The sequence below is a fragment of the Equus caballus genome, chromosome 3, assembly GCF_041296265.1.
Source record: "Equus caballus isolate H_3958 breed thoroughbred chromosome 3, TB-T2T, whole genome shotgun sequence".
NCBI classification, from domain to species: Eukaryota; Metazoa; Chordata; class Mammalia; order Perissodactyla; family Equidae; genus Equus; species Equus caballus.
Window position 1 is genome coordinate 118,329,426 of NC_091686.1, and position 24,122 is coordinate 118,353,547.

General features: G+C 51.3%; 1 protein-coding gene across 13 annotated transcripts in view; it reads left to right on the forward strand.

The window, feature by feature from the left end:
* The window catches only part of SLC2A9 (solute carrier family 2 member 9), a 225,401-nt gene that overhangs the window by 159,409 nt on the left and 41,870 nt on the right, over positions 1 to 24,122 (forward strand). For 9 of the 13 annotated variants that reach the window (XM_023638351.2, XM_070262711.1, XM_070262706.1 and 6 more), the window contains 2 exons: positions 4,952 to 5,053; positions 7,857 to 7,932. In XM_023638351.2, coding sequence (XP_023494119.1) covers positions 4,952 to 5,053; positions 7,857 to 7,932 — 178 coding nt within the window. Of the gene's footprint in view, positions 1 to 4,951; positions 5,054 to 7,856; positions 7,933 to 22,305; positions 22,505 to 24,122 lie in introns of all 13 variants that reach the window. The other 4 variants (XR_011437222.1, XR_011437223.1, XR_011437224.1 and 1 more) reach the window with 1 other exon arrangement.

Genomic DNA, 24,122 nt, shown 5'->3' on the forward strand with positions numbered 1-24,122 from the left:
AGTTCCTTTCTCCCATCCTTCTATAGCTGAAGCTTTGGCAGTAATCCAGCTTCCGCCTGGAGAGGCACTAATTGCTGGTGTGGCAAGGGCTTCTCAAAGACCCCACCATCCCCTAAGTGTCAAGATCAAGGGCAGCCGTTTGGGATTCCAGGGTGCTGGCCCCAAGCTGGGTGGCATCTTGCAGCAGCGTTCAGATTGTGTGTGTGTGTGTGTGTGTGTGAGAGAGAGAGAGAGAGAGAGAGACGCACACACACACACAGTAGGTTTAAAGAAATGACAGTGGCAGATATCATACTGTATCTCTGCAGACCCTGATCTTCCTTGTTCTGCTAGGCCAGGCACTGGCCCATAACAAGCAGCCAGTGCGTAGCTACTAATTGAGTAAGACTCAATTAAAGCTGGTGGAGGGCAGGAGCATCTGCCAGCTACACAGAGCCCCCTGCCTTTGGCTAGGCGCCATGCCCTGTGCCCAGGGGCAGCCACGTCTGATGTTCCGAGGGAGGCTGAGCCCCCGCCCACAGCGCTTCCTCCTTCTGGAGCCCTGCACACAGTCAGCCCGCATGGCCCACATGCTCATGAGCAGCCAGTCAAGCCAGGCGAGTTCACGGGAATCAGCAGAACGAGGAGAGGCCCCAGTTGGAATAGGACAGAAAGAGCAGGGTGCCTTCCCTGATCTTGTGGGGATGAACTCTTACAGGGCTCTGCGCCCCTGAAGTGTTGGGAATTCTGTGGAGCGCTGGGTGCTCCCTGCCCTGTGTACATGGATTTAAACATTGAACACGACATAGATGGAGATGGACCCATAAAATTCATATAAAGTAACACATGTAAAATGCTGTAAAGGCACATTAAGTCAAAGGTGGAAGCTTTGATTGAGTCACATTTGAAATAAATGGAATTTTAGACTCTTTTCCCTCCCCGCGCGTCTTCCTTCTCTCTCCCTGGGTTCAGTCATTTCACAGACTCCATCAGGCGCGAGCTCCCTGCGTTGGTTTGCTGGGCTGCCTGGCAGAGTATCGCAGATGGCGTGGCTGGCACACTGCAGTTTACCGTTTCACCATTCTGGAGGGAGAGGGCCGGGAGCAAGCTGTCCGAGGGCGGATTCCTTCTGAGGCCCTGAGGGACAATCTGTTTCCTGCCTCACTCCCAGCCTCTGGGCCTTTGCTGGCATCTTTGTTGCTCTCGCTTATAGAAGCATCACCCTGACATCTGCCTCCGTCTTCACGGGCATTCTACCCCTGTGCACACCTGCCGTGTCCAAATGTCCCCATTTTATAAGGACACCAGTCCTGTTGGATCAGGGCCCACCCTGATGGCCTCGTTTGAACTCGAGTACCTCTGTAAAGACCCCATTTCCAAATAAAGTCACATCCTGGGGTACAGGGGCTTAGGACTCTGACGTATCTTCTTTGGGGAGGACACAATTGAATCCCCAACACTCCCCAAGGGCGAGGACTCCTGTCGTTGTCTCCCCTGTACCCCAGTGCCGGGGCCTCACACACAGGAAGGAGGAAAGCTCCAGGACAGTGTGTATATCCTCTTGGTAAATCTGTTTGTGCACTTGTCTCACTGACAGTGAGGAGAGTCAGGGAAGTGCAGGAGTAAGAGCAAGACTCTGGAACCAGGCTGCCTGGATTTGAATGCTGGCTCTGCCACTGTGCGACCTTGGGCAGACTGCTACCCCTCTCTGAGCCTCAATTTCTGGATGTAAAGGGATGATAATAGCATTACCCCATACAGATGTTATGAGGGTTAAATTATGAACATATGTAAAGTGTCTAGAACCGTGCCTGGTACATAGTAAGTGTTATAACAATGTGCACTACACAGTAATCAAGACAGCATGGTTTTGGCTTAAAGATAGCGGTACAGATCAATGGAACAGAGTAGAGTTCACAAAGACAAAAGGTGCCACAGTAAGTTGTGGGGAAAAGTAGTCTTTACAACATGGAGCTATAAGAACCAGACATTCACATGGGAAAAATAAAAGACAATGCTATCTCATTTCATACACAAAAATTAACTCCAATGGACCATAGACTGAAACATAGAAGCTAAAATTATAAAAACTTCTAGAAGGGGACATAGGAGGATGTCTTTGCAACCTTGGGGTGAACAAAGATTTCTCAGATGGGACACAAAAAGTGTGAACCATTTTTTAAAATTCGTCAATTGGATTTCATTGAAATGAAAATCTGTGACTATTTAGAAGACATTGTTAAGGAAATGGAAAGGCAAGCTACAGACTGGGGAATATTCACAAAGTACACATCTCACAGGGGACTTGAATCCAGAATATGTAAAGAACTCTTAGAACTCAACAATAAGGAGACCAACAACCCACTTGAAAAGGAGCAAAAGCCTTGAAAAGTCCCTTTCCAAAAGAAGATCTCAAAAAAGTCAACAAACAAATGAGAAGATGCCCAACACCGTTAGTCATCAGGGAAGTTAAAACTAAAAGCCACAAAGCAATACTACTATTCACCATAAGGGAGATTAACGTTAAAGTGACTGATAATACCAAGCATTGATGAAGATGTGGAGCAGCTGGAACTCTCACATGCTGCTGGTGGGGACTGAACACGGTACAACCCTTTGGAAAACAGTTTGACAGTTTCTTATAAAATTTTTACTATAACAGCCATTCTTCTCATAAGTTTCACCCAAGAGAAATCAAAGCACACATGTACACAGAGATTTGAACACTGATGTTCACAACAGCTTTATTCGTAAGAGCCCAAATTGGCAACAGCCCAAATGTCCATCAGCTGATGAATGGAGAAACAGATTGTGGTATATCCATTCAATGGACTATTGCTAAGCACTAAAAAGGAATGAACCATTGATCTCAAATGGTGATGAGATCTCAAAAAGGGATGACTCTCAAAGCATAGTGATCTCCAGTATGGAACTCCAATCTTATCTAGACAAATCTAGTCTATGGTGACGGAAGGGTGTCAGTAGTTGCTTGGGGCTGGGGAAAGGGGCTCAAGGAGACTTTGGAGTGATAGAAATGTTCTATAACTTGATGGGGTCATGGTTTTATGGGTCTATAAATTTGTCAAAACACACCAAACTGTACATTTAAATGAATGCTTTCTATTGAATCTAACTACACATCAAGAAAGTTGATTTTTAAATCCTAACCAAAAAAATATTTGACTATAATTATCCCACCAGAGGTCCTAGCACTGTGGGGTGGGCACTAGGTGCTGGGTAAGTGGTCACTGGCTGGATGAATGACCCCATGGCTCAGGAATCCCCAGGGGGGCTTTCCTGGGAGCATCAAGAGGCTGACAGTCCATCCCGGCTGACGTCAGTAGCCCTCAGAGGCAGCTGTCCTCCCTGAGTTAACGTCCTCACCCGTGATTTAACACTGAGAGGAAGCACCATGTTTGCTTGGATCCCTTCCAACAGGCTGCCCTTGAACAGGACTCAAAGGAGGCGGGAGGAAGAAAGGAGCCTCAGACGGATACTGCTTCCCACGAGGATGGAGAGGGTGGCATTGCTCTCTTCTCTCTCTTGCACGGCTGTTTCCTTGGTATCTCCCTGGACCAGCTTTAGAGAGGGTTTCCAAATCAGGGAGCTTTACGTTGACTCAGGTTACTGGTTCATCAGAGAATTTAGGGAAACGAAACAGCCAGATCCCCCGAAAGTGCTTGACAGTCGGCATCACGGTGTAAGACAAGGGTTCGCCATTGGTTTGTGTTTGGGGCACTCTTTCTGACTCTGACACCGCTCGGGGTGCCTTTGAAGAAACTAAAACAAACAGAATAAAAAAAGAAAAAGCTGAAATCCCTGAAGTCAGTAACAGGTACATAGTAATCTCAGTGGAACAGTGCGACACGTGTCAATCTCAGATCTTTTCATTTGGTTCTTGTGCTTTTCTGCACTGCTTGAATTCACAGTGAGCATATATTAGTTTTACAAAAATCATGCCATATTTCTTTAAGAAAAAAGTAACCATGAGAGATTGCTTGCGAGTGTCTGTCTGCTGAAGGGAGCTTCCTGTGGGATTGGCCAGGACGGAGGGCTTCTTGGAGGAGGGGCTTTAAACAGGGCGTTTACCAATGGAAAGGGCTGGATTGGCCTAAGGACAGGAAGAATGTGTGAAGCTGTGGAATCATATACAGGAGGCTGGGATACAGGTATTTTTTTTTTTTTTTTTTGGAGAATAAATAATAAAAGTTTCCTTCTATCCATTCTGTTATGTGTCAGAATACAAAATTCTGTCTCTTGCGAGGTGAAGGTTATTATCCCCATGTGTAGTGAAGGGTTAACTCAGCAGACGCAGGGTATCCAAGTTCTGCACGTTCCGAAGAAAGGACAGAACATCCTGGAACATCCTGCCTAGTAAGAGTGTCACTGTGTGCCCGGGCCTTGGCCCGTGCCGGTCACACTGAGACGGTCAATCTCAGTAAAGGGACATGGCTTCAGGGGCTGCAGTGGCGTGGCCTCCTGGTGTCACACCCCAGGATGAAGCTGGCGCTCCCAGGCACGGGCAGAGCAGGAAAAGCAGACCCTTCTCTGCCCGCTCCTGCCTCTGCGCCCCGCGCCTGGGGAGCCTGTCCCCGTGAAGCCCACGCCCTGGGGGCCTAGAGGAACGGCAGCCTCGCCTTCCACGGCAGGCTGGCTCCGAGGTAGGCTCTCCTTTTCCAGACTCCCTGGCAGATAGGCCCCCTGCCCAACCCCCTAAGGAGGAAGATTAGGAGGAAAAGTGAATGTATCGACACCCAGTAGGTGCTCAAGAATTGTGACCTTCTTCTCACGCCCTTTCTTCCTTTCTCATAAAGATCACTGCCTCCCTGGCTGTAGCTGGGGAGAAGGTGGTGGGGCTGAATCCAGGTCAAAGCCTGCCTTTAGCCGCCCACCAGGGCCGTTCCCAGCACCGCGGCCCCCTCCGCTTGCTGCTGAAGTGAATAATGACCGTCTCTCTCTGACCCTGACCTAGGGCTTGGTCATCGAGCGCCTGGGCCGGAGACCCCTCCTCATCGGCGGCTTTGGGCTGATGACCCTCTTCTTTGGGATCCTCACCGCCACGCTGACACTGCAGGTGAGTGGATGTATCTGTGGCCCCAGAGGGAGGTCGGTGTGGAGCTGGCTTCCGGTGTCACCACTCTGGGGCCCCCGGCTTGGGAAGTGCACACTCTCTACAGACAAGGCTTGCAATGTGGCGCTCCCAAGGGGCCTCTCAGCGCTGAAGCTGCAGGGCGCCCTGGAGGAGAGGAGGGTTTAGTAAAGGGTCCTTGGACCGGGAGACGAGAGACCTGGCTTCTGGTCCTGTCACTGCCACAAATGAGCTGTGTGACATTGGGCAAGATGTGTCCCCTCTCTGAGCTTCAGTTTACCCATCTATGGAATAGAGGACATTTCAGTAGACGACTCCTAAGACGCCTCTTCCAGCTGTCATGTTCCCGCATGGAGCGCCTAGCACTGCCACATGAGGCAATTGCACGACTGTCACGTCATTGGCTGGTGGGACCAGCAGGGGCTCGGGAGCCAGACTGCCTGGATGTGAATCTTGGCTTTCCCACTCACTCGCTGTGAAGCCTTTGGCAAGTCACTTAACCTCTCTGCTCCTCAGGCCCCATCTTTGAAATGGGACAGTTGTCCCCAGATCCGGGGGTGTTGTGAGGACTTGAGAAAATGCACTTCAAGTACTTGGAACAGTGCCTGGAACAAACAAGCGCTCGATGTTTGGGGTCGGACAGTGCTGTACCTAATTCTTATCAAAGAGCTGCTTTTTCTTTTTATGGAGATGAGAAAGTGTGGCATCAATATAAATGAATATGCTGCCCAAGGCTGCACAGCCAGTAAATGGCAGAGCTGGGATGAGAGCCCAGGATCTTGGGGCTCCCCTCTGCTACCCGTACGGTTCGGGGCTACCTGCATTAATTGAGCACCTACTCAGTACCTCGAGCCCCACTCCGCGCTAAAGGGAGCATGAGGCTAGGTCTCAAGGGCCAGTAAATCTTTGCAGTTTTCAAAAATGAATCCCTAAATGGAAAGCTGCCCGTTTGATCATCTGCCTTAGACATCACGCGTCTCAATGTGCCAGACGTCTCCAGAAAAGGCAGTACTAGCCTGGTCGTGTCTGCTGGACCATAGCTCGTCCTTCAGAAAGGAGGGACTGCTGGGCGTACTGACCGGGTGGGAGATGGAACCCTCTCCCTTGTGGGTGATGTGCTGGCAGAGACTTTTCTTCCCAACGGCCAGACCACGGGTGTCCTGCACAGGCGCCCTTGCAGGCTCCTTGGGCTGACCGAGCCAAGTCCTCAGAGGTCCTGAGGAAGGCAACTGGGCCATGTTCTGGGGCATCTTTTTGCAACTTGTGTCAGTGTGTGGAAGGGCTGCCTGGAGCATGGGAGCCCCCTCCAGGCCTTGCTGCACGAGGTTTCAGAGCTCCGCCCTGCTCCCAAGCAGCCCCTTAGAGAGCCTGGCCCTTTCCTCCCCCCAGAGCTCAGCTGGCTTCTGTGCTTTCTGGACTCAGCAGGCCCTAGATACCTGTTGCATACCTCTTCCTCTGGAAACCCTTCCCATAGCCGCATGTCTGAGTGAGGCGCCCTCCTCTCTGTTCCCAGGGACCCCGAGGGGCAACCCTGCACTATCACTTATCACTAAGCATTGACTTTCACTGTTGACTCATCTTTCTTTCCCTATAGACAGTGAACTGTGGGAGCGAGGGCCAGGGCTGTATCATTTCTGCATCCCCACCTCTCAGCCCAGTGCATGGCATCCAGGGGGAACTCTGAGCCATCTGCCAAATGAATGGATGGATGGATGGATGGATGGGTGGGTGGATGCGTGGATGGATGGATGGGTGGATGGATGGATGGTGGGATGGATGGATGGGTGGGTGGGTGGATGGATGGGTGGATGGATGGATGGGTGGATGGATGGATGGTGGGATGGATGGATGGGTGGGTGGGTGGATGGATGGGTGGGTGGATGGATGGATAAATGAATGACTTAGTGCAGCAGTGAGCCATGCAATGTACAAAAACCTGCATCTCTCCTCTCAACCCCAGACCCTCCCAGCAAGAGCTGATGGACCTGGACAGGGAAGGGCCGCTCTCTCTCTCCCCTCCCTTCCGCTTGCCCTCCACTCTGAGTGTTTGTGGCCACCCCTGGGCCGTGTTCCTGTACCTCACGCCCTTGCCCACACAGAACGCTCTCCTGGAACTCCTTTCCTTTCCTTTTCCTCTCCACTGACTCCGGCTCAGCCTTCGAAGGTGAGCGCAGGCTCCTTCCATCCCTGAATCTCTCTAGACTGGGTTTGGGGTCCCTGGCACCTCCACATGTGCTCACCGTGTCCCAGCACTGGTGACACCATGTTCTAATTATCAACCATCCAGTCAGCTAGAGCGGGGACAATTCCCTAAACATTTTCCATACCCAGCACCAAGCTGTCTCATCCACCCCCGCCAGACAAGTGACAGCCCCTCCAAGCATATTTAATGACATGAGCTAACTCACCTCATACCTTGTCAGGATGGCAGCTGTAGAAATATGGTGTTTTGCATAATAATAGTGATAATGAAGAGAAATTTTTTAATGTCATCATGCCTATAAAAACTGTTCATCTTGTCTGCTTCAGACTAAGACCCCATCAGTGTTAGTTATGTATTTACTTACCACTTACTGTGTGCCGGGGACCATCTCATTTCATCTTCACATCTGTAAAACACGCGGATGGAATGGCTTAGGGGCTATCATTAGCCCCATTTTATGGACACTGAAACTTGGGCTCAGACCTGTAAAGTGACACAGATGAATGGAGGAGGAGCTGGGGTGGGAAGCCAGGTCCTCGATGCACTGCTGCCTCCTCACCTGCCCATGTCGCTGTCCTCTCACAGGACCACGCCCCCTGGGTCCCTTACCTGAGCATCGTGTGCATTCTGGCCATCATTGCCTCCTTCTGCAGCGGCCCAGGTAAGGCACCCCTCCTTCCACTCTGGCTGGCCCAGGGGCTCACAGCACCACCACGGTGGGGGGTGCTTGGTGTCCAGGTGGGGAGCTCGGGGCCCAGGGAGGGAAGAGAGAGTTCCACACCCATTTAAATGCAGTGACTGCCTTCATTTCCGCCCAGCAGATGGTGGGTGATGCGCACACCCAAAGATGCATTAATAACATCAACAGCACAGCAGCAATTAACTGTTGCGAAAGCTGTGAGCCAGATACAGTAGTTTGGGATGAATTGAAGATAATTGTGTTACAGTCTGTGCCCACGGAGACGTTACAGTTTAATGTGGAAGATACGATAATAATAATAATTTAGTGTCTGAGACTTAGTGATCACTGCCTGTGTACTGTGCTCAGCCCAGCGCTTGATGCACACTAACTCATTCGAGGCTCGGGACAGCTCTAGAGAAGGTGGAGATGGGAAGTGGCTTGCACAGAGCGAGCAGTGATGGAGCTGCCTGACTCCCAGCCCCGAACACCGCCTGACAATGTTTCTGCACGAGTGTGGACTCTGGAGTATTCTGAGCCTCAGTTTCCCCGGGACTCACCTCCAGCCCTAGCTCTGCCATTTCCTAGCCATGGTTGGTGGGAAAGTCCACTCGTCTTCTTGAGCCTCGGTTTCCCCATCTGTAAAATGGCCAAGATGGATGAGACTGAGGGCCCTGCCATCCCTGGCTCTGAGTCTGTGCCCTCAGGGGCCCACATGGGTGGCTGTGGTGGACTGAGAAAGTGGTCCAGGGCAGGCCCGACAGTGCCACAGATCCCTCTGTGAGGTGTTGCCGTGGTTCCTCTTTGCTTTGGTTTCTGTGTTGATGGGAGCAGCACGAAGTTTCCATCAGAACAAGTAGACTGGAACTTCTGTTTCTCCCTTTGCATTGCTGATTTTCGTGGGGTCATCATGTTCCATGTCCTATCACATTTGTGACAGATGAAAAGCATTTGTCCCCGTGTGGGACATCAGGATGTTAATGAGATGATGGAGTGGGCCTTGGAATAATCGACGGAGGGCATCAGGCATGCACCTGTCTATGCATACACACCCACGCGGTGCTGTGATGATAGTCAGATGGCTGGAGGAAGCAGGCGGCACCTCCCAGGCGGGGTGGCAAAGTGACAGGAGAACGGACAAGGAGAACATATGCAGTGTAAGCAGATTCAAGGAGTACTTGTGTTTAGTCCTCCAGGGCCCCCAAACCACCCACTCCATAGGCACCATTCACATCGGTGCCCCTGGAGGCGTGAGGCCAGTGGTCCTGTGCTAGGCCTGGGAATGTTGGGGAGCAAACCCAGAGACAGGCAGGTTCTGCTGTCACGGGGCTTCTAGGCTGCTGTGGAAATCTCAGATGTCACCTGCCCAGCGAGGCCGCTCCTGACCACTTAATGTAAAATCAGCACGCACACATGCACACACATGTACACATATATGGACACACACGTATACACACACACATGCTGTCTCTCACATCATCCTGGTTTACTGCCTTCATAGCACCTCTCACTGGCTCATCTGTTTCCTACATACTCATTTGTTTAATGCAGGGATTGGCAAACTTTTCCTGTAAAGGGGCAGACAGTACATATTATTGTAGGTCACACAGCCTCTGTTGCAACTATGTGGCTCTGTGGTGATAGTGTAAGCACAGCCATAGACAATGTAGACAATGTGTAAATGAACATATGAATAGACATGGCTGTGTTCCAATAAAACTTTATTTATAAAAGCAAGTGGAGGGCCAGATTTGGCCGTTGGGCTATAGTCTGCTAATGTCTACCTTAATGTGTCTCGCCCAACTAGAAAATAAGCTCCATGAAAGGACCTTGTTTGTGGTTCATAATCTTATCCTGAGAACCTAGAGCTGTGCTGAGGACATGAAGTGCTCCAGAAATGTGTGTTAAAGATTGAATGAAACAGCTGAGGAAAGAGCTGGGCAGGGAAGACGTGTGCTCTTGTGAATGGGTGTAAGAGTGGAGCCGGAGCGGGCAGCAACGGTTCTCAAAATGAAGCCTCAGGGGAGAGAGGGGGTGGAGACAGCAGGACCCTGTTCTGCATATCCCTGAAACTCCTGGGGAGGAGGCAGCTGGGTTGCATGGTGTCAGCGAAAATACTGAGGTGACATTAGCCAATGGCGTGTAGTAAAGGGATGAGTTAAGCTAATGTCAAAATTTTTTATTAGAGAAAGAACAAAAATAATGTTAATTCTATGCAAATCAATTTCTCAAGCGATTTTGAGAAATTGAACCAGATTTTTTAAACCTCAAAGTCAAAATTGAAGAGTGTGTATTTGTCATCGTGTATCTTCAGCCACTCTTCCATCCATATGACAATGTACTGTGCATTTACTATAGGGCCCAACAATTCCTTAATCGTGCACCAAAAAAAAAGCGGTCTCATAGCTTCTAACCCAACCTTACTAACTTAAAAACAGTCCCAAGGCCACTGACCAAGACAGACGATCCTTAATATACTCCTGAGCGATGTCCTTTGAGTGTCTCGTGTGTGGAGTCGGAATTCTGAGTCATGGTGACAGCAGTGCGTCAGTCAGAGCAATGCTAGCTGCCTAGCAAATACACCCCAAAACAGCAATGGCTTACCACAGGAGAAACTACCTGCTCACTCGTGTGTGCATCCTCGGTGTCCCTGGTAAGTGGTGGCCTAGACCCAGGCTCCTTCTGTGTTGTGGCTCCAGCCGCCCCTGGGACCTCCTTGTCCACTGCATCAGATAGGCAGAAGGGGAAAACAAATGTGGAGGATGCTTCTTAAGAGCCTTGACCCGGAGTAACACCATCCCTTCTGCTCGTATTCCAATGGTGAGGACAATCACGTGGCCGGACCTAGATGCAAAGAGGGCTGGGGAATGGAGGCCCTCGTGGGCAGCCACTGACCAGCAACAGCTCTATACTGTGGAAGTGGATCATAACTAGCCAGCTCTGCTCTGAGCAGGGTCTGTGCTTGAAACACCAGCTTCCCCCGAAGTGCCCAGGGCTGGCTTGAGATCTAGGCACGGACTTGCGGATGGTTTAATTATGACCAGAGAACTCAGAGAAGCGGCCAGGGCAGGCACTCTCACAGCTTGAGCTCTTCTAAGAGGGAGACAAGGGATGGCACCCCAAAAGTGATTTGCTTAATGGCAGAGGCAGTGGCTTAGGTCTCCCCTGGCACCATCCTGCGCTGGGTGCCTTACACATCACCCCTCCTCCGCAATTGTCTTGAAGTGAGGATTAACTGCTCCCATTGACGAGTGAGGAAACCGAAGCCCAGAGAGGTTACAAGGTCCCCTAACACAACACAGCTAGTGAGAGTTGGAGTCAAGATTTGAACACCGATCTTTAATATCCTGTGCTCTTTTCCCCAATGCAAAGGATAGGAATTCACATCCATGCCCTGCACTGAGCTTTTCACAGCATGTTCCCTCTGTCCCTAATCTGGTCCTTACACCAGGCCTCTGATAACAGTAGCATATATTGAGCACTTACTGTGTGCCAGGTTCTGTTCTAAGTGCTTTAATTCTTATAAAAATACTGTGAATATGAGATAACACAGTCATTGGCAAAATAAAATCACAAAAATCAGAGGTTTCACTCAATCAAACTTTGCTAATAATTCACAGGATCCTGGGCATTGCAAGACACAGGTGAAGTCTGAAGCCTAGGTTCTTCCTTGCCGTGCTAGGACGCACTGTGGTCCAGGTGGAATTTATGAGGGCTCTAAGAAAAACACGCAGGGCGTCACGTACACACGGCAACTATCTTGTCCACGAAAGTCTCCATTTTCTACTTTGATCATCACATAGCTGACACTGCCATTTTCCAGTGGGCTATCCCCAGAGCTGTGCATTCCAATCTAAGTAGACCAGGTATAGCCCACTAAAACCATTTTATACACTAGGACTCTCTCTTGTCTCTTTGCTAGTAAATTATGAGTTGGATTAGCAAGTTTACAAGCAGAATGGACCAGGTCATTTTTTTCCCCTCTCTCCCTGTCCCAGATGATAGAAGATGAGTTACAGATCAGTTGCGAAACATTTCCTTCCCAGATTAATTTTATTCCCATTTTATAGATGAAAAAACCAAAGCACAGATCGATTAAGTAATTTTCCCCAAGTCACACAGCTAAGAGGCAAGTGCTGGCTTTGAATCTACACCATCTTGTTCTAGGACCTGCAGTCTTAGCTCTCATCTGTGCACATGGTCAGTGCTCATTGGCTGTTTGCTAAAAATTGAGTGGAATTAGGCCCATTTTGAAATTGACCTGCAAGGCCAGCTGACCCAGAGGATTTGGGACAGGAGGGGAAGCTTCTGTTTTTATCTCCCGAGGCTGGGTCTACTCTGATCATCATAAATCAGTCCTGTTTGTGTCTACACGGAAAGATGTAATTTTGCCATTCGTGTCTAGTCGTCAGACCTCCTTGGCTGAAGGTGAATTCAGAGCGTTTTGATTTGCATGGTCTCCAGCTGCTCCTGCTTCAGAAATTGCACACAGAAGTCAGGAGCGGTGGTTCATCTTTGTCTCTTCAACTCACGGACACCTAAATCATGGCACTTAGCAATGAAATGAAGGCCGTGCTGACACATGCAGAGCTTCAAAATGAACTGAGGCACAACAGAACATGGAAACAATTTCAGAGCTGGAGGGGACCTCAGAAATCATTTAGCAGATGAGGAAATGTGCGCAGGAGCTGTAATGAATTAGAACTAAGGCAGCCCAAGTTTGTAAAAGGACATAGACCTTTTCTAGTCCAGTTACGCATTGGAATCTTAAGTCCCATCTGTGGTTTCTCTGCCAGGAATTCCTTCAACTGTGACTTGATGGCTTCCATTGATGGGGAACTCACTACCTAACAAAACAGACAACTCTATAGTCCAGGGGTCAGCAAACTATAACCTGTGGGCCAAAGCTAGCTCATGGCCTGTTTCATATGACCCATAAGCAAAGAACGGGTTTTGCATTTTAAAGAGAAAAAAAGAAGAATGTGTGACACAGACCACGTGTGGCCTGAAAAGCCTAATATATTTTCTAGCTGACCTTTTACAGAAGTTTGCTGACCCCTGCTGTGATCCCCCAATTCTGATATTTGAGAGAAAAGAGAGTGAGCTAGCTTGTGAGGTAGGGAAAGAAGGATTTCCACAGAGCAGGAGCAGCCAGCAAAAACGTCAGAATGTAAAAAGAAGTTAATGTCAGAGGGGCCACAAATAAACCGCTGGGGCCAGAGCAGCTGAGTCACCTGGGAAGCCTTTAAAAATGTTGATGCCCAGGCTGTATCAAGGCGAACTGAGTCACAGTCTGGGGGTGGGACCAGCTTCTCCATTTTCTAACACTCCCACGTGATTCCAATGTGCGGGCAAATTTGAGAACCCCCTGGGCTGGAGCGAGGTTTTCAACCCTGGCTGAGTATATTATAGCCACCTGTTGGCTTCAAGCACTACAGCAAGGCTGATGTTGAGGCCTCCCCCGACACCAGCTCAGTTGGAGTCTCTGGGGTGCAGCCCAGGGACGAGTACTGCCCAGAGCTCAGGGCGGGACATGGCACAGAGGACAAGTCGGAGAGACGCCCTGGACGCAGATCCAGGGGCCCTGGGGTGTTGCGTTAAGGATTTGCGATTTTATTCTGAGCTCCAGACAGGTCTGCTGGGGGGGTTTTAAGGGTGGACTTCACAGGGCAGATCTGCAGTGAGAAGACTGGGTCTGGGAGGCAGCTGGGAGAGAACAAACCAGAGGCAGAGACACCAGCCAGGGGCTGCTATAGTGGGAAACACAGGCTGCAGGAAACAAGGACCCGGACGAGGGCCTGTCACCTGGGCGGGCCACCCCACAAAGAGACCCCTGGACGTGGGCCCTGTGATGCGGGCAGGCCCCTGAGGGGAAGCTCTATGTTGCATGGTGTCATTTTAGGACTTTTCCAGTTATCTTTTCCCATGACAGCTGTTTTCCCAGGGAGAACAATGATGTTGACATCCTGTCTCAAGGGAAATCTTTCCCCCTGTCCACTGACACACGTAAGCTAAATTGGACTCATCTCCACACAGGCTGAAGGGCTTTCCTGGCCAAAACCACAAAGCTTTGCCCGCTGTGCTTTTTGCCCAGCCCTCGCCCTCCTTGCGATGATGCGGCTCCACTCCCAGGGTTGACAAACACGCCTCCCCCCGTTGTGGAGCCTGGTGAGTTTCCAGCACGTTAGATTCCGAGCTCTCCGGCTATGTCTGCTCCAGCTGCCCAGTCCCAGATTGGCTGTCGGTCCCTCCCCTCTGCTCCCCAGACCCCTGTGGTCACCCTACAGCTGGGCCTTGCTCACCGGCAACTGCTGCAGCCGAGATTGATGGGGTTAGAAGCTGCACTTGAACTCACATTGGCCGCACACAGCTTAAGCTGCCCAGAGACATTACCCGTCTTGGGGAAGCTGCCGTTTGGGTTTCGAAACCATCTCATACCCCTTAAGCGGACAGGAAGGAGCAGATCCTAAGAGGAGCCGCCTGGGAAAGTGTGGCTCGGAGATGCTGGAGGATAAATGGCTGAGAGGCTGCCCGTCCATGATGAAATGAAAAGGCTGTCCTCCCGGGAGAGAAAGCGTGACTCTGCCCGAGGCCGCTTCTGGGCCGAGCAAATCAGCGCAAGAGGACTTGACAGGGAGTTGAAATTACGTGAAGGGAGAGAAAGAAAACAGGGAGGGCTGTTTCCTGCTATGTATTTTATTTGTGTGCATAACCCCAGGGCGGTGGCAGAGCCACGTAATGAACGAGGCCCGATAAAAGAGCTTTCTCTTTGCAAAAAGGAGATCATCACCAAAGCGTGTCAGTTAGAGTTTGGGAACTCTTCGTAGGCACTGACGATGTGCCGGGCGCTGAGTGAAGCTGTCTAAGCGCAGTTTACGTGCCGGTGGGAAGGACAGAGGCACCACAGTCTGTCCAATTAGATGGAGTACCGTCCCTGCTCTTAGAAAGGTGCACGTTAGGATCCGAGTGCCCAGAAGGTGAGCGCAATCCTGATGGGGGATGCACCCTGGGCCCTGTGAACACGTGCCCAGCCTGAAAAACGAACTCCTCTATCACGTTGATTTAATCTGGAAAGACTACCCGAGTGAACTAACGTTTGAGGGGACCTCTGGGATCTCTGCCCGTCCCGCCTGCCCCCTCTCTCCCCGCCCCCACAGCACACATTCTCCCAGCTTTCCAGCCACATGGAGCTGCCCCATTGCCACTCCTGCTCGCATGATCCCAGCCTTTGCACACCTGTTCCCCAGCTTAGGACACCACCCTTTTCCTTCCATTTGAGGAATGGCTTCTCATCTTTAAAAAGTCAGCTCACGCTGGATCCAGAACCTTCCTTAGAACTAGACAACCCCTCCTCTGTGCTCCCATGGCTCGTAGCTTTGCTGCCAGGGCCGCCCTCTCCACCCCGTATTACAGTGGCCGTGTTGCTCAGTTTCTCCTAAGATCTGGGGATGTTTCAGGAGCGGGGACCTTGTTTCCATCACTTCTGTATTCCAGGCACCAAACCCAGAGCCTGACAACTGGTTAGCACTCTATAAAGGGTTGTATTTTGCACGCGTTCACTCAACACTCCTTGAGTCCCCACTGTGTGATGTGTGGGGTGTACTGACACCACTTCTGACACCAAATGTGTGGCTTTTGATGACACCAAGTGTGTCACTGTTCCACACGAGTTCTCCAGTTCTCTAACACCAGCTGGGTGTCCAGCCATTCAATTAAATTCTGACACCATCTACCCACAGTGAGCACAGACCCCACAAGTTAAGGGTTCAGTCCTACAAGACTGCCCCCACTTCAGACACCAGCCACGAGTGGGGTCCCCGGGTGACTGCGTTTCTGCCCTGCCAACTACAAATTCAGGGGCTACCAAGACCCATCCCCCTCAGGTTTAATAATTGGCTAGAATGACTCTCAGAGCTTAGGAACATGCTTTCCTTATGGTTTCAGCTTGTTATCAAGGGTACAACTCAAGAGCAGACAAATGGATGAGATGCACAGGGCAAGGTATGGGGCAATGGGCGCAGAGCTTCCGTGCCCTCTCCAGCTGTACCACCTTCCCAGCCGCTCAGTGTGTCCCCCAGCCCCGCCATTTCAGGGTTTCTGTGGAGCTTTCGTTGTGTAGCATCATTGAGTCCACCATTGGACCTCAACATCCAGCCCCTCGCCCCTCCCTGGAGGTTGGGAGGTCGCGCTGGAAGTTCCAACCCTCTGAGGGAGGCCAGCGCCTCCCCTGGAACCATCTGAGGGCGCACCTCGAGTCACCATGCTGGCATGAACCCGGGTGGTGGAAAGGGACGCATCGTGAACAACAAGGGACATTCGTATCACCTGGAAACTCCAAGGGTTTTAGGAGCTCCGTGCTCTGTGCCAGGAATGGGCACAAAGACTAAATTTATTTTTTTTATTATACCACAATGCCAGACTCTGGGAGGGACTGGAGATAAAGGGCAAACGAGGCAGTGTCCCCACCCCCACCTGGTGCAGCTGCAGGGTTAGATGTCCAGTATGGACACTTGGTCCTCATACGGCCTGGCCCTGTGGCGCCCTCGAGGCACTGGCCGCAGCGGTCAACTGAGGGGTGGAGGAAGGGGCTGGAGCCCTCCACTGCCTGGCCCCTGGCTAAGGTTGTCCCTGAGGGGGACCGCCTCCCACAGACAGTGTGGAATGCCAGCCAGGCTCTCAGAATGCACAGAATGGTGGGCCCGCCCTGAGAGGTGAGGCCCAGAGGGTCGAGGCCGTGCCCAGCAGACCTAGGAGGAGAGTCAAGTGAAATAAAGAGTCAAAATCAAATGCTTGCTCCGTGTTACCAGAATGCTGCCCCCACACCCACCAAGTCTAGGGAAAAGGAGCTAGAAAACATCCACTCCTGCCCTGCAGGAGCCCGCGGGAGACAGCTGAAAATGAGTGATTGTCGCTCCGTGGATTTGCAGGAGGTGGGGACAGAAAGAGGAAGAGACCAATGTCTGTGGAATGCCTGGTATTTGTCCAGCATCGTTCAGTGTTATCCCTGTAATTCTCTCCAAGGTTGGATCCGTGGCCTTTCAGCTGGGGATGGTGGCTGGCGCTGTGTCTAGCTGTGTCTGCCTACGAACCCTATGCCATGGGGTAGGTGGTACACCAGGCCTGCTGGGAGAACCCATTCACCAGCCTGTACTGCCCCAGTGGGGCGGTTGGTCAGCAGACAGCAGGGCCTCAACTGCCAGGCCAGGGGTCAGGGCGGGAGGCCAGGCTCTGCCAGCAATACACTGGTCTCCGAGTCATGAGCCCAGCACAGTGCCTGACAGTTGCAGGCACTCAGGACAGTTCTGCTTGTTGAATGAATGAATGAGTGAACGAATGACAGAGAACCCTATCCATGGCCCTGGCCTCCACCCAGTGGCATTAAGTAGCCCAGAGCTTAGATGGGGGTCAAATCAGATGACTTGTTTCAACTCAGAAGTTAAGAAACTATGTGCAAAGCAGAATAACAAGTAAATTAATTTCTAACCTTCTTGACCAAGCAGAAATTATAGGGTAGAAGAAATGGGTATATATACATTAAAATAACTAGGGCTATAAATCAAGAGCTGTACCCTGACACCAAATCAGTGCATGGTCCTAATTCTGGAAAAATTGTTTAAGGGCAGTTAAATGGGAATGTCTCACAATCGCAGGTTTAAAAAGAACTGCAGCGTCATTGCTCAGGACACATCCCTGCATCTAAGAGGAATTTATACAGAAAGCGAGACTGAATCCCGTGTTGCTGGCGTGAATTCTTAGCCGTCCCCATCTAAAGCAGGAGACCCCAGCTCCGCATCCATTCCCACCTGGGCCTTGGGGAGAGAACGAAGAGATGACCTTTCTAAACCACCCTGTGACTCTAACCTGTGCATGAATTTGGAATCAGGTCGAGTCCAGCAGGAAGGTACTGTCAGCTGGGATTTCAAAGGGAGTTGCAGGAATGGCCTATTTCCAGAGATGTGGCCAGGCTGGAGAGAGTCAATAGAAAAGATGGAGATACCTGAGGATAGGGATAGGAACAGCGGGAGGCTGCCACCACCCCCTCAGGCCTGAGTAAGCACCGGGCACGCTCATTTTAATTAAAATTAATTCCTCCCTAACAAGAGAAATTAAATATTAAGAAACGAGATTGTGTCAGATAAGACTGAGGTTTGAAGCTCCACAAACCACTGGGATATTTCGTGGTTTTTTTCCGCCACTTCCACCCCGAAGAACTAATTTTCATCCCAGTTGAGAATGCACGACGTAGATAAAGATATAGCTGCAATAAGTCAATAAGAGTAGAGCCTTGCTCCCTAGGAGCACAAAGAGGAATAAGAAACGTCCCAACCAGGAGCTCAGAGCCCAGGATTAGAGGCAGTCCCCAAGGAAGGAAAAAGAAGAGGAAGTAATTAACCGTCATTGGGGGAGGAGGGCAGATAGAAAGTTGAAGCTCAGAGAAGTCAAGTGCTTTACCAAAAGTCACACAGCTGTTGAGCAGTGGAGTCAGGATTCCAGTTCAGGTTCGTGTGACTCCAGAGCCTGAGTTTTAAGATCTACAATAGGCCACTGAGATAAGGCAGGTCCTGGGCATGTGGGAGAACAGACCAGACACTTATTCAGGTGAGTAGGGGGTCAGGTTACCCAGAGGAGGTAAAAGTTAAACAGATTCCTGAATGTTGAGCTGGCGAGAGCAGTGCCACCAAGTATGGGTTCTCAGGGTGTGCACTGCACAAGGGGCCATGTCTGAAGATGCCTCATCCCCTTGTTAGACAGACACTGGCATATGAGAATATGGGCACCTGTGGAGGTTGGAGGCCTCCCAGCCAGGTTCTAATACAACAGGGCTGCACGACCTTGACATCCACCCACAGGCAAACACAGCTGTGCACACACCCAGGGAAGTGTGCCCACACACCATGGTTCACGCACATGCACACCCACACGTGTGTGCCCTTGCCCACTCTCAGAGGCCTGATTCCCATCCCCTGCCTGACTCCAAATCTGGCCTGCTTGCCTCACTCTGGGGGGAGGGCATGGAGCAAGGGTGTGCCCTGGCCTCCTGGCTGGGGTGAGCAGACAACTGTGTGGGCACACACGTGCACCCTCAGGGCTGCGCCTGCTGCGCATCTGGAGGGCTCCCCCGGCTAAGCCGGCCTGGGACACGGGGAGTGATCGTCCAGGTTGTACAGGAACATACTGATTTATGAGATGTTTTTATTTGACAAAGGGGCACATTTTTAATTTGCAGCAGTGCCATTTGGCCCTGGAGGTGGCCAGCTGAAAAGGAGAGGAAGCATGTGTGGGGAGGGGACAGGAGTCAGAGAGCCGGCCTGCTCATGGACCCAAGGACGCTCAGTACAGCAGGAGGAGGGGACGTGGGAGGAGCAGGGCTGCAGGCAGGTCAAGATGCAGGGCAGGCACCGCCAGACCATCACGGCCCCTGCGGGCCGGAGTCACTAGACTTTGTCCTCGTGGAGGTAGGCAGCCACTGAAGTGTTTGAGGCCGCAATGTGACCTTATCAGACTGGCCTTTAAAGCGTCTGCAGTGTGGGGACTAAAGTGGAGGTAAAATATAGAAGATGGGAAGGCCTAGTAAGAGTGAATTCAGACGGGTCGATAAGGAATTTGTATCAGCTAGCTATCACTGTGTAACACAGACCCCAGACCTAGTGGATTAAACAACGCCCATTTATTATCGCTCCCAAGTCTGTGGGTCCACGTGGCAGTCTTGCTCTGCCGGCCCACGCTCTGCTGATCCCCACGCATTTTATGTCTTTGTCTTTTGGTGAATTGACCTTTAGCCGACCATGTGACCTTCATTAGTCACTTCTCTGAGCCCTAATTCGGGGCAAGGACAAGCAGACAGCACACCCCACTGCTCCAAGGAACCCACAGGGAGGGATGGGGCTCGAGAGAGGCAGTCAGTGGATGCTCTTGGAATCTCACTGCGACTTTGCCAAAATCTGCACTGATTTGGGCAAGTCCTTGTCCCTTCCTGGGTCTCGGTTTCCCCATCAGCGAAATGAGGGGCTGAGCCAGATCAGGGCTTCTCCAGCTGAGTGGCTGTGCTTCAGGACCCCCTTCCATGGTCCAACATACCTGCCACCCCCCGCCCAGGCCTCTGGGTAGGCAACAGGAATGGCATTTTAACACTTTTTCTGGATGATTCCTAAGCAGCCAGCCCAGCCCAAACCACTTCCCCGTTTGAGGAAGCCTCCAGGCTTAGTGGCGAGCTCCATGGCTGCCTAGAGACCAGCACCTAGGTGGGCTGGCCAAGCAGAGCACTGGCCATTCCCTTCTGCTGCACAGACCCTCAGGGCCACAAAGTCGAGGTGACGGTGACAGTGTGAACCATCGCGCATCTGGCGGGCATTTCAGGGTCTGTGCTGGGTATGTCCCTCAAGCTGTCCCACGCAGCCGTCACCCCAGCCCCACCAGGCCGATAGTCTATTCCCGTTTTGACCATAAGGGAGCTGAGCCTCGGGGAGGGTATGACTCCTGTAGCCATTCAGAGCAGGTGCTCCTGAAGTCGGTGGGATGGCAGTGTTTGTGCTCTTAGCTACTGTAGTGGGGTGAACAGTGACCTCGAAGAGTGTGTCCACTCAGAACCTCAGAATGTGGCCTTGTGGAGAAAGAACGTCTTTGTAGTGTCGTTAGTTAAGGATCTCAAGAAGAAATCATCCTGGATTTAGGGTGGTCCTAAATCCAGTGACTGATGTGCTTATAAGACGAGGAGAGGACCCAGAGACACAGGCAGAGGGGAAGGCGACGTGAAGACGGAGGTGGCAGAGCCTGGAGTGACCTGGCCACAATCAGGGAACGCCGAGGGTGACTGGCAACGCCGGAGGTTAGGAGAGAGACGTGGGCCGGTTCCCCCCTCACGGCCTCCGGAGAACCACCGCTGCCCACACCTGGATTTCTGGCCTCCAGAACTGTGGGAGAAGAGACTTCTGTTGGTTTAAGTTCCTAGTTTGGGGTGACTTGTTACAGCAGCCCTAGGAAACTCGATGAAGTGGCCGGAAAATATTGCCTTCCCCCAGCAGCTGTAGACGCAGGGCCGGTGGGCTTTGAGAATGACATTTCCATCATCTAACACTTAACACCAAACCGATGGGTGGCAGGCTGCTCGCCAAGCGTGTGGTGCCCATTCCGCTGCTTCAAGAAGACCAAGGAGAGCTTTTAACAGGAATGTTGTCTTCCTTAAGCTGAGCCGAATATTGTCCTCAGCGCCAGGTGCCCTGCCACATTCACCCTGATCCTCGCAGCGCCCTGCAAAGGAGATGCCCTATCCGTAAGGATGCCTGGGCTCCAGGGAGCCTGCCCTGCCCACGTCACACGGAGTGTAGACAGCCCAGCGAGGATCTGAACCCACATCCACCCGACTGAGATCTTATCTTGCCTGCCATTCTCCCACACGTTTCCAGATGCTTAGCTTTCTCACTTATCTCTTTCCCACAGCCTAAGGCAGAGTTAGTGAGTTTATCTTCTGAAACACAGATGGGAAAATATGGCAGTGGTCTTTACAATTTTCTGCCAAGGCCTTTCCAGAAAGGATCGTCCCTCCAAAGCAATCCTAAGCAAACACTGTTCAGAGGAAGAATTTAAGCCCTTCGGGGTTTCTGTGCATGAGCCTGGATTTTCAACAGAAACGTGGAAAGGTTTAGAAACGCTGGTCCTGCAGTCCCTGGTGCCAGTGACAAGGGCCCAGCTCCTGGGGCTTTTCCGTGGTTTCCACCAGCAACGTCTTCCTCCCAGCTATGACTGGGGGACGCTGGCAGGGGAATTGTCACTTCATTGTTCCTTGCAACCACTGAGATGGGGAGAGCGTGATTCTCTGTCTGAGTGTTACTTGGCTGCTGTAACAAAGGACCACAAACTGGTGGCTTGAAACAACAGAAATGTATCTCTCACGGTCCTGGAGACCCGAGGTCTGAAATCAAGGTTTTGGCGGGCCACTCTCCTCCAGAGGCCCTGGGGGAGAGTCTGTTCCATGCCTCTCTCCAAGCTTCTGGTGGCTGCTGGCATTCCTTGACTCGTAGCCACATCACTCCAGTCTCTGCCCCATCTTCACGTTGCCTTCTCCTGTGTCTGTCCCCGAAATCCTGCCTCTGTCTCTTAAGGATACATGTGCTCACCTTTAGGACCCACACTGATAATCCAGGAGAAGCATCCTCTCTCAGGACCCTTAACTTCACCATGTCTTTTGCCATATAAAGTAATATTCACACACTCCAGGGGTTGCGAGATGAGGTAAGTAAGGAGCAGCCCACCTCTCTCCTGTGGTGGGCCAGGGAGGGGCTCACGACTCTGCAGTACCCCCCATTGCCACACAAATCCTCCCTCTGTCTCCACTTTCTCCCCCATTTCTAATCTCAGAATGCTCGAAGGGCTCGAGAGCTGTGAACCGGTCCTTGCTGGCCTTCCCCGTGCATACCGCATGTGGTGACCTGGCAGCCAACTTTGGAGTTTCCACCTCTGTCATTTCTTGGTCCAGAGTCCAGATGAAGCTTCCACATTAACATTGTCCCATTATCCATGCAATGTGAATATTGACCAATCGCAGTGTGCATACAAGGTAAGAGGTGGTCACCTCCACTGAAGAGGGTCAGGGAGGCATCGAAAAGGAGCACACGCAGTGTCTGGATCTTGAGGAATCAATAGGAGGGAGTTCTTGGGGGCAAGTCGGGGTGGGGTGGAGGCTGCGAGCGCGCTTCGTGTAGCTGTTGGGGGTTTCATCTGAGGTCTGACTTAATCTGATTTCTCTCTCAAATGAGCGCTTTGGCTGCTGTGGGGATAGCAGACTGGAGGAGGCACCCCTAACATCTCAGAGAGCTGCTCTGAGGCAAGTCATAATGGTAGCAACAGTAGCTGTAGTTGTTTTAGTAATAATAACACCACTCCAATAATAATAATCAAGTCTTTAGAGTTTACCAGCCACTTTCACACCCACCACCCTATTGGATCAGTGTACCCATCTTACAGATGAGCAAGCTGGGGCTCAGAGAGTAAGTAATTGGCCACACCTATAACAGTTAGTATCAGAACAAGGCCTGGGGCCGTTCCCCCGTGCCACACGTGCCTCCCCACTCCCTTGACATCAGTCGCTGGAGCAGAGGGGTCCCAGACGAGGCGCTGGCCATGCCTCATTTCCTTTCATCCAAGAACCATATGCTTTGAAACGCTCTGTTTGCCAAGACGGCAAATCATGGGCCCTGGGGCCAGCTTCCTGCAAACCAGCGTTACTGCAGGGACCTCGGGCTGTCTCGTTGCCAGTGGCGGCAGATCTTCAAAGAGTGTCACTTGTGGAACCAGCTCCCACGCATTTCCCTCCTTCGTGTCCTAGAAAGGGAGCAGGGAACCTGCCCTGCCACATGGCACTAAGGGAGAGGTATCCGCTTGGGGTCAGACCAGGCAACCCCTCTGACAGCTTGTGACATCCTTGCGCAGTCACTTAGCTTGAGACTGACAGCCTCCACCTTGAGGGTTGTCATGAGTGAGGACTGTTGAGCGTTACACACGGCACCCGGCACACAGACGGTGCTTGGTGAGTTCCATTTCCTTCCTTGCCTGCCTGTCTTTATGAAGGCGGATTTAAATATGTTTTGTAACAACACAAATTATAAATTCACAGTTCTAGAAGGAAATGACAAATAGTCTTATAGAAATTTGATTTTTTCAAAAGCCTGCCAAGATCATGAGCAAAGTGGTAATTTAATGATGCCGTTACATGACTTGTGGGAGAAAATTCTAGAACAGGGTTTCTCAACCTCGGCACTGTTGGCATTTGGGGCTGGATAACCCTTGGTTGTGCAGACTGTCCTGTGCATTGCGCCATGTTGAGCAACACACCTGGTTAGCAGCTCCTTTAGTTTGGATGACCAAAAATGTCTCCAGACATTGCCAAATGTCCCCTGGTGACAGAACCACCCCTCATTGGGAGCCGCTGTCATTACTTCGTGTTTTGGAATAACCACAGGCTCACGACTCAAGCCCACCTGGCTCCTCCACCCCTTTCTCACTGTGAGATTTTGGGCAAGTCAGTCTCGTGTGTGTGTGTGTGTGTGTGTGTGTGTCCGTCTGTCTGTCTGTCTTCCTCCTCTTCCTCACCTCCCCTTCTCTTTCCTCATATCTAAATAACAGTGTTTTTTATCAAGTGTCCGCTGTGTCACGTATGAGATCCTTAACTTAGGCCC